The sequence below is a fragment of the Myotis lucifugus genome, unplaced genomic scaffold (assembly GCF_000147115.1).
Source record: "Myotis lucifugus unplaced genomic scaffold, Myoluc2.0 scaffold_905, whole genome shotgun sequence".
Lineage (NCBI taxonomy): Eukaryota > Metazoa > Chordata > Mammalia > Chiroptera > Vespertilionidae > Myotis > Myotis lucifugus.
Window position 1 is genome coordinate 57,872 of NW_005871953.1, and position 9,796 is coordinate 67,667.

The window sequence follows — 9,796 nt, forward strand, 5'->3', positions numbered from 1 at the left end:
AAAACAGAAATCTGGGTTTAAAACAAGTTCTAGAATAACTGCTACATTAAGTTTGAGAACTGATATCCAGGATATAATCCATGCCTTCTAACAGCTTACACTCTCAACACCTAGAGAGGTAGCCACTATTAATCAAGGACTTCAGCCTTCACTAAGCAGTATGGTCAGCAGAACAGGAAACTTTGGGCTTGTCAAACTACATTATCCAAAGGACAGGAATCCTGTCTCCTCTGCACTGATGTTCACCTTTCCCAGTGCTACACAACAGATGCAAAGTGTTGTGCTGTAACCAGAGCCAGGCTATCCCAGAATAGGTAGGCACCTAGTTAAATTGTATCTAGTTGACCTTGGATCTCAGCCATCCTCATAACCTCTCAAAGGACTCACTTCCGCAGAAAACTGCAAAATGTGCTGCTCACCCCTAAGTACCAATCCTCCCAGATGAGATTTGCATCCTGTCCCCTAAATTCTATGTGGCACTCTCAGGAGAGGGTGTGGTATGTCGAAGGTCATTCCCGGTGATGTTTTGCATGGAGAACATTTAGTTCCACTGAAATGCTCTGGCAGAGATCATTACCCACTTTGACAGAAAATTGAGGACACAGGTTAACCGGCAGCAGCATCAGGAGTATGCTAACACTGGGGGAGGGGTGGCACACAGATAAACTGTAAGTCCAACTGCAGGCCAAGCACCTGGGGGTGGGGCTTTAAACCCTGGGCTAAACCCATTCCCGAGCCCTCTGGGCCACCTGCAGGCAGGTGCACTGAATGTACATAGCAAGTGTGCTTCACAACACAATCCAACTGGGGAGTGGGTAAAGTGCATTTATTTTCTGTTTTTCCTTTGGAAAAAAAAAAAAGGAAAAGGAAAAAAAATCCCCCTCCCTCCCAGCACCCATTGTCCACTGGCCACGGCGGGGGTGGAGCCAGGGCCAGCCCCCTAGGAGAAGGTATAAGAGTAGAAGGCAACGGCATTGACACTGTAGTCCAAGGGGAGGAGGTGCCCGATGTGCCTGGCCCCGAGGCTGGCCCCGCCCAGGGCAGAGGAGTGATTGAGCTTCATCAGGGTGAAGCTGGAGAAGGAGTTCTGAGCCTGGATCTCTCTGCCCTGGGTCAGCGCCAACAGGAAACCTGGAGGAAAAGAGGGCAGAGGACAGATGAAGGCTGAGGGCTGGAGCTGAGGCATCAGTGGCCTCAGGTCCCAAGTCCTCCCTGGAGCAGAGAGCTTTCCTGAGCCACCTCTTCCCGCACCATCCCTCACCCTTGACCCCCCCAAACCCCTCCCCCCAATCCCCAACACACACTCACCTTCCTTCAGCAGCTCCCAGCTCTTCCACACAGAGCCCACACACAGGATGGGGAGGCCAATCTCCCCTTTGAACAAGACCTGGCCAGAGAGCAGAAATGGACAGTGGGGGTGACCAAGTCTCCGATGCTGAAGGGGATAATCTTAAAACCAGCGCTCCCTATCCCATGTGCACGCCACTAGTTGAGAACCAGTGGTGAACTCAAGGGGGAAAGAAAGGGGGAAGGGGAGGAAAATAGGGAGATTCACAAAGGCAAGGGGGAGAGGGGAAAGGAAAAAGCATTGAGCAGCAACAGAGGAAGGAGCAAGAAGAGAGGGAAATGGGCAGAAACATGACTGAAAGGGGGGAGCCCGTTACCACATTGAACCAATGCACGACATATAAAGAAAGATCACGGACCAGCCACAGGCAGGAGGCACTGGACCAAAGAACTTTTTTGTGTCATAGACATTCTACAAAATTTTTCTCAAACCCAAGTTTTCATTTATTTTTATTTTTATTTTTTTTAAATATATTTTATTGATTTTTTACAGAGAGGAAGGGAGAGAGATAGAGAGTCAGAAACATCGATGAGAGAGAAACATCGATCAGCTGCCTCCTGCACACCTCCTACTGGGGATGTGCCCGCAACCCAGGTACATGCCCTTGACCGGAATCGAACCTGGGACCTTTCAGTCCGCAGGCCGATGCTCTATCCACTGAGCCAAACCGGTTTCGGCCCCAAGTTTTCATTTAAAATCATATCCAATTTACAGAGTTCGATGGGACTGTCTCACCCCTCGTGGGAAAGGGCCAAACCTGGCCCAGCAGCTCCCACCTCAACTCACCGGGTCAATCTCAGGCAACACCGCCACCACGTGCCTGCCCAGCATCTCCCCAGCCTTCCTGAAGATGTACCGGGAGAGGGGGTCTCCCTGCTGAGCACCTGGGGGAGGGGAGGAGGGGGGAGCGGTGAGTTCCCAGGGAGCTGCCAGTGCTCAGTTCCCGCTCTCTGGTGCAGGGCAGCGACAGCTAGGAATGATGCCCACCTCAGGGCATGTAGGCAAGTCAGCCTCCAAAGCTGCCACTCCACCCTTACTTCCCCCACCCCTACCAGGCCCTTCTCCCTAGGAAGGGTGTCCTGGATGGAGGTGGCTCGTTCTAGGCACTTGAGAAGGGAAGCCCTCCACTAGAGAAGCACCCTGGCACCGGGCTCACACTCCGGCTTACATGGAGTTATGGAGTCTGTCCCAGAAGGTCTCGGCTCTGGGGACCCAGGACTCTACTTGAGCAGCTGGCTGGTGCTCCTGTCAGGGCCCCCACCCTCCTTCTACAGTCTGCTATTGGTCAGCTCCTTCCCAGCTCTGTTCTGAAGGGGCCTCCTGCCAGCAGGATCCTCCAATGCCCTGAGGCTGCAGGAATCCAAGTTAAGGAAGTGTGGACCGTACAGTGGAGAAAGAGTGGCGTGCAGACAAGTAAGCCCTATGGTTCAGCTACTCCTGACACCCAACCAAACGTGCCTAACCGCTCCAGGATCCTCTAGTTCTTTGGGTATCTTGGTTTTAAAAAAGTTACAGATTTGCCCAAAGGACAAGTGCTTCATAAATTTCTCAGAAACGGACATACAGCCTGCACAAGCCACGATAGCTGCCAAGAGAAACAGGTAGCATAAAACAGCTGTCAGTACAACTGTGTGTCCCGCCTCACCCCAAGGCCCATGGTGGCAGAGAACTGAGGCCACTTGGACAAAGGGAGATCAAACTGGCTGCCAGTCCCCATCTTAACCTTCCTCCACTACGGCCCCCTTCCCACCTAGGGAACAAACCTGCCCCCCCTCCAGTACCTTCTGCAATTTTCCGGCAAAACCCAGCAAACCTGGATTTATCAAAGTCCCTATACAGGTGTACGAGGATTCCTAGCCGGTCTGGCACCTGAGAGGCAGAGAAAAGGTACAAGATAGTTGTCAGAAGCAAAGGAAAATCCTCAGTCTGCCCATCCAAGGTGACCTTCCTCATGTCTCTACTGATTGAAAAGGTGGAACCTTTGTTCTTTTAAGCTCTAGAGCAGTGGTTCTCAACCTTCCTAATGCCGCGACCCTTTAATACAGTTCCTCATGTTGTGGTGACCCCAATTTCATTGTTACAAATTGAACATAATTAAAGCATAGTGATTAATCACAAAAACAATACGTAATTATATGTGTTTTCCGATGGTCTTAGGCGACCCCTGTGAAAGGGTCGTTTGACCCCCCAAGGGGTCGCGACCCACAGATTGAGAACCGCTGCTCTATAGAGAATGCAAGGATTTGAGATTTCTCACTTAAGAAAAGTTCTTTGTTCTCCCAACACAAGCTCCATTGCTCCTTACAGATTAGTTTGGACAGAGCACAGATCTGTGCTCACCAAAGTGTGTTCTGTAGCTCCCTGAGGTGCTCGTGAACAGATTTATTTGATCAAAGGACTCTAAAGACTACTGCACACTGTAACCCTCCCTTAGACATTCACAGTGCACATTAGCAAGTTAAAGGCTCTGAGAAGTCCTGAACCAAGAAATCTATTTGTTTCCCCCAAACTTATTTGGCCACGGAAGTCCTTCTTCTATCCCAACAAACTCAACAAACCAGTAATACCTCTGAAGGTCCTGAGGAACCAGTGATTCCCCAGATAGAAGGTTTAAAATTTGAGCTCCTACAGCAATGTATTACTATTATAAAGACTACTTATTTACTCTCTACAATGACCTTATAAAAATGACCAAAGGATAAGAGAGGGAGTGGTAGATATATCACTGGGATTTAGAACCAGTTGCTGAGTCAGCATACCTTATCTCCACTTCCTATAGCACAGTGGTTCTCAACCTTCTGGCCCTTTAAATACAGTTCCTCATGTTGTGACCCAACCATAAAATTATTTTCATTGCTACTTCATAACTGTAATGTTGCTACTGTTATGAATCGTAATGTAAATATCTGATATGCAGGATGGTCTTAGGCGACCCCTGTGAAAGGGTCGTTCGACCGCCAAAGGGGTCGAGACCCACAGGTTATGAACTGCTGCTATAGCAGTTGCTATTCCTATTCCTCAGCTTGGCCCAGGCCAGTTTCTCTATAATCATCAACCTATGAGTCTTGAAAATACAGGGCCTACCTCCTATATTTCTAATCTCTTTCCCAGACCCCATCCCCAGCTCACCTAAGTGGCCCTCACTCAGAGAGATGTCTATTACATCTGTATTCTCTTCCTTCTCCTCTTCCCACCTTTTACCTCTGGCTCAGATAAACTCAGCTATTTCCAAACCCACTACAAATAAGCACAGCTGAGGAAAATCAATCCCCGATAGCCTGGGTAGGAGGCCACACCTCCCTGAGAACTCTCCCAGTCCACCTCCTAATGCCTCTCCTCCCTGACCCACACAGGCCGCAACAGCTCGCTGTCTAACGTATCTGTTCGGACTTTACCCCCGTCTCCGTCTGTGAGCACTGTTTCCTGATCTCACTCTGCACTCCTCATTCCAGCTTAGAATGTCATCTGCCTTCACTACCTGCCCAAGAATGAAGTGTGGCTAACCACCCATCCCTAACCTTCTCCTCCCTCATGCCTGATACCCTCCTGGAATGTACATACCGCCATATTGATCCAAATCCTTTCCTCACCTATGACTTCTCTATCCTCTAGCTCTGACCCACGACTCACCCCGACTTTCCTTTGGCTCACCCAGTCCCTCTCTTGCATCACTCCTGCTCAGTCTCCCACTGCCCTACCCCAGGTGTGCGTGTGTACCAGGGGCAGGGGGCGTACCTGGAAGTAGCTGAACATGGCCTGTTTGACGTAGCCAATGTCATGAGGAGCTGCCTCCAGGTTGTCGATGGAGTCGAACACTATTTTCACTGCCTGGTGTGCAATCCAGTAGGCTGTGGAGAGCAGAGAGGGCTAGAAGAGGGGGCAAGCTCCCCAAGCTCACAGGGAAGGGACCTCAGACCTAGACAGGCTGAGCAGTCAGCATGGATACTATAGCAAGCTAGGCGCCCCGATTCCCAGACAGGTGGCCTCTAATTGAACTGCATCTGACGGATCACATAAGGGAAAGCTGGAGGGGGAAGACAGAACAGGTGACGCTGTGTCACACCAGCTGCTAGGAACTGGACCTCAAGGGCCCCTATGAAAACCTACACCTGCTGCCTATAAAGATATGATAGCGGGAGAAGCTTCTATATCCCCTTCCCATTAGCAGACGAGCAGAGCATCTCCTGGCTTCCTTGGCCTTAACCTTCCTAGTGTCCATTCCTCCCCAGGGCTCCAAAGCCAACACACGTAGTCAACAGCTATTATGCTGAGGCATGAACCTGAATCCGGGGTGCATATCACTGCTGAAGAGCAAGGCAGCCGCTTGTCCAGCATTTGCATCTCTACGCTCTCTCGGTCACTGTTTTGTACTCAGGACCATCGACTCAGGAGCTGTCCCCAGAAAGCCCCAAGGGGTCAGCAGGTTGAAGGCAAGAGAGAAGACTGAAGAGCTGCAGGCAGGGAAGGTCCAGGACCCTGAGCCAGGCCCAGTCGGTGAGAGCTCACCTGAGCCCTCGTCCCCCATCATGTGGCCCCAGCCGCCGCAGCCACTCTCAGAGCCATCTGGGTTGATGAGCCTGCAGTTGGAGCCTGTCCCAGAGATGAGCACGATCCCACCTGGGGAAAGGGCACAGGGGGCTCAGTGTGGCCAACGCACTGCACACAGCAAGTGCACAGCTTCCAACTGAAGAAAGGACAAACACCAGCCCGGGCCAGGGATCGCCACCCAGCCTTGCAGAGAAAACTGAGCTAGTTTCCTGCTAAGGTGGGGGACCGCTCTCAGAGCAACTCCAGTCACATACAGCCCTTCTCTGGGGACAGAGAGAATAGGAGCCTGTGTCCCCTTGCCCAGCCAGCTTTCCAGTGACTACCTGCTTTACTGAGTACCTACTATATGCCAGGGATGGTGCTGGATCCTATTCACAGTAATACTCAATAGCCTACACCACCCTATCAATATGCCAATCTTGTGGTACCAATGCTTTTTACACTCCTATCAGAGCTCCTCTTCCTTTTTCTCAGCATTTACTGCTTTCCTCAGCCAGCCTCAGGACCTGCTTCCTTTGGGATGGAGTCTTATGTCTTGTTTCTCATCAAGATACCCTCTTGCCCTCCCTCCTGTCCAGTCTTTGCACTGGCAGGGACTTAAGCTAATTAAAGGGGGATGGGATATGATGGAGGTTGCCTTCCAGATATTTGCAAGACCAATTCTCCCAGCTACATCTAACAAGCTTTCCCAAGAAAAAGTTCTCAACCTCACCCCTCCCTCCACCTCCTCACCATCCGGCGTAGCTGTGGCGATGGAGCCAGCGGCATCGGTGGTGATTACGTAGCTTTCGCTCAGGTAGGGAAATCGGTCCCTCAGCTCCTCCATCAGGATCCTCACCGCATCCTCCTGCTCCCCACCGCTCAGGGACAGGCCCTAGGCCACGGGGGAGGCGAGCAGGCAAGCAAGATGTAGACCCAGCTCCTTTCTCAACCCCCACCCCTCCTGCTACCTGCCCCCTGCTCTCTACACCTGGGCCCTGCTTCTCCAGCCCCAGTCTTCCTTCCACCCCACATGCTAACCCCTTGGAAGATTGTGGCTGTAGGAAGAACCTGGACAGGAAATGGACTGGGGATTCAATGATGCCAAGTTTGGAGCTTAGGATGACAACAGTGCCCTTAACAGAAAAATTAGGCAGAGGAGCAGGTTGAGGAGAGACAAGCTTGGTCGGGAATACATGGGGTTGGGCTGTGCCTGCAGAACATCTCACTGAGGACGTGTCCAGGGAGAAGCCAAGGCTACAGCAACTTGGGAGAGAGGCCTGAGCTGGGAAGAAGCGCTCACTTAGTAAATGCTCATGGGGCAGGGTCTCTGCTAACCACTTCAGAGTGTGTCATGTCATTTTACTTCCCCAGCAACTCTGAGGCAGCTCCTGTCATCTGCACTTTCCAAACGAGGAAAAGGAGGGTCACAGAGATGCTGAGTGACACACCAAGGTCGCAGTGGCTCCCCAAAGCCCGGTGCTCTTCCAATCGTTATGGCTTGTAGATGACAACTGAAGCCACAAGAATAGGTGAGCTCGTGCGAGTTTCTAGACCAGAGAATAAGCCTCCAAGGTCTTTACCTCTGCAGTCAAGGTCATCGGACTCATCTACCTCAAACGCGCTTCCTCAGTGTTGCTGTGACTCATCTCCCAGGCTCTACCCCAGACTCACCAAGCTTCGTAGAGGCACCAGCGGATCCACTCCTGCTTTCTGCTTGGCCCTGCTCACCATCTCGTTGATCCTCTCCACACACTTGTCTGTCCCGATCAGCTGGCCCCAGTCAAGGGAAGAAGGAGGAGTTACAGAGGCCTGCACACCTGTGCTGCCCCTACAGGCTGCTACCCCTGACCAGGAGTTACAGGGAATAAAACCACAACCAAGCCCCTCAGTGTGGCCTTTACCCAGTGGTTTGTGCTGAGTCCATCCGCTTCTGCCAGGATCTGCCCATCCTCTGAGAGTAAAAGGACCTTGGACTGTGTTCCTCCCCTACAGAACACAAGTCTTGCTCAGAAAAACCCCAAGGTACAGCTAAGCTTGTGCAGTCGCTGTCACAGAGCCAGTGTGATAGAGACTGCTTCAGTAAACCCAGTCACCATCCCCAAACCCACCCCCATGGTTTGGTGGCTGTTTGTGCTCCTGGTCCTGCTCAGCTTCCGCTGGGGATATCCTACTTATCCTGCAAGGCCCTACTTATACATCAGCTAGTCCTTGAAACCTCTGGCGTGTGGCGCACTCACACAGCTCCATTAGCTAAGGCAAGTCAGTGCCTCCATAACTTTTAAGGATTCCTCTGTATTGAGTGTATTCAGTGTTTTTCTGTCTGCCCCTCACTAGCCCACAAGTTCTTAGATCATTTATCCTCACCCCTAGCACAGGCAACACTCACTAAATGTGACGAAAGAGAATGGCACATCTCTCTGCTTCTCACAAAAGCTAAAGGCGGCCTGTCAAGATCCAGCCCCAGCTGCCAAGGTCTTGAAGACACCCTGGTGAGAAACACTGACCAGGTGGCAGCGAGTTTATACCCACGGAAGCAACTAAACCAGTGATTCCCAAAGTGGGCGCTGCAGCGATCCAGGGGGGCGGTGATGGCCACAGGTGCATTTGGGGGCGATGAGTAACTGCTATTAAAATTTTTAAAAAAATTAATTTCCAGGGGCTGAGTAATATTTTTTCTGGAAAGGGGCGGTAGGCCAAATAAGTTTAGGAACCGCTGAACTAAACGGTCAAATGCTTACTCCTGGGGGAAATGGAAGTTTGGAGGGAGGTCTGTGGTGGTGAGATGTATGTTTCTATACCGATCAGTACTTTTGAGACTATCAGAAGAGGACACTGAAGACCTGCTGACCAAACTAAAAAGTGAAAAGAAGTTTCAAGGGGAAGTTAATGCATGAGATTCAATACGGAAAAGAACTTCTTGACAAACGGGGGGGAAAAAAGGGTCATATCTTATACATATAACAGGGATGAATCCAAACTCTTGTACTTAGGTTTTTGTTGTTGTTTGTTTGTTTGTTTTTTTAAAAAAGGACAATAGTTACAGGATGGGGAAGATCAACTTTAACAATGCATGTGAAAAAAACATGGTGGGGTCCATGCGTGAGCAGAGATGTGGCTGCCATATAAGTAATCCAATTCAGATTCAAAAGTGCCCTGGCTGAGGCAACAGCCACCTCTATTATGCTCTGATTTGATGCACCCGGATTCAGAGAATGTTGTCACTGGCAGGAGACTTGGCGATCATCCCCTTCATCTCTCTTCTCACTTTATACACAAGTGGGAACTGAAGCCTATACTGGGTAAAAGTCTTGCCTCTACAAAAAGTCCAGGAGACAATCTTCTGAGCAGGAAAAATGCAAGAATAACAGGGCTCTTTCCAGAGTCAGGAGCCTAGAGGGGCCGGGCTAGCACCCTGGTTCCAGCGGCCCCAGCTCCCAGACATCCTCTGGCAAAGATCTCCGTCCCGGCTTCCACCCACTCTCCCTCCCCACCCGCCAGGCCAGCAACTTCACACCTGACACCTGTTCCACAAAAACCTCCATGGGGTCGGGAATGGGGTACAGACGAGTGGGTCGTTCCTGGGGAAAGGGGCGTGGTCCCGCCGTGAAACACAAAGGAGCCCCCGGCCCCACGCCCCCCCACGCCCGGCCCCGGGTGTGGCCGTGGCACCCGCAGAGCCCCGGCAGGACACGCACCCGCGCGAGCAAAGGCACCGCCGCGCGTGCACAGAACCTGCTCTGCAAGGCCCCGCAGCCCCGCAGCCCAAAGCGGCCGGTCTCGGAGGCGGGAGGCCACCAGCCCGTCCACGGCCTTTCCTCCGCCCCGCCCTCGGGCAGGGGCAGGGCCAAGCCGCTGGCAGGACGCCCCTCCTGGGCTCCCGCCACCCGGCCGCACTCACCCCTCTACACCCCCGTAGAG

The 9,796-nt window shown here is 51.8% G+C and overlaps 1 protein-coding gene across 2 annotated transcripts; it reads right to left on the minus strand.

Moving 5' to 3' along the window:
• Positions 1-611: 611 nt before the first annotated feature.
• Positions 612-9,790, minus strand: NAGK (N-acetylglucosamine kinase). Of its 2 annotated transcripts, none has more exons than XM_023747553.1 (10): positions 8,617-8,721; positions 7,780-7,864; positions 7,550-7,648; positions 6,629-6,770; positions 5,855-5,965; positions 5,084-5,196; positions 3,130-3,217; positions 2,135-2,232; positions 1,309-1,387; positions 612-1,131 (listed from the first exon to the last, which is right to left on the minus strand). In XM_023747553.1, the coding sequence occupies exons 3-10, from the start codon at positions 7,607-7,609 to the stop codon at positions 941-943; spliced, it is 882 nt and encodes a 293-aa protein (XP_023603321.1). In that variant the 5' UTR covers positions 7,610-7,648; positions 7,780-7,864; positions 8,617-8,721; the 3' UTR covers positions 612-940. The 2 variants fall into 2 exon arrangements, with proteins under 2 accessions (XP_023603321.1, XP_006106831.2); XM_006106769.2 differs by lacking the exon at positions 8,617-8,721 and adding an exon at positions 9,777-9,790 and having other exon boundaries at positions 806-1,131.
• Positions 9,791-9,796: the final 6 nt, after the last annotated feature.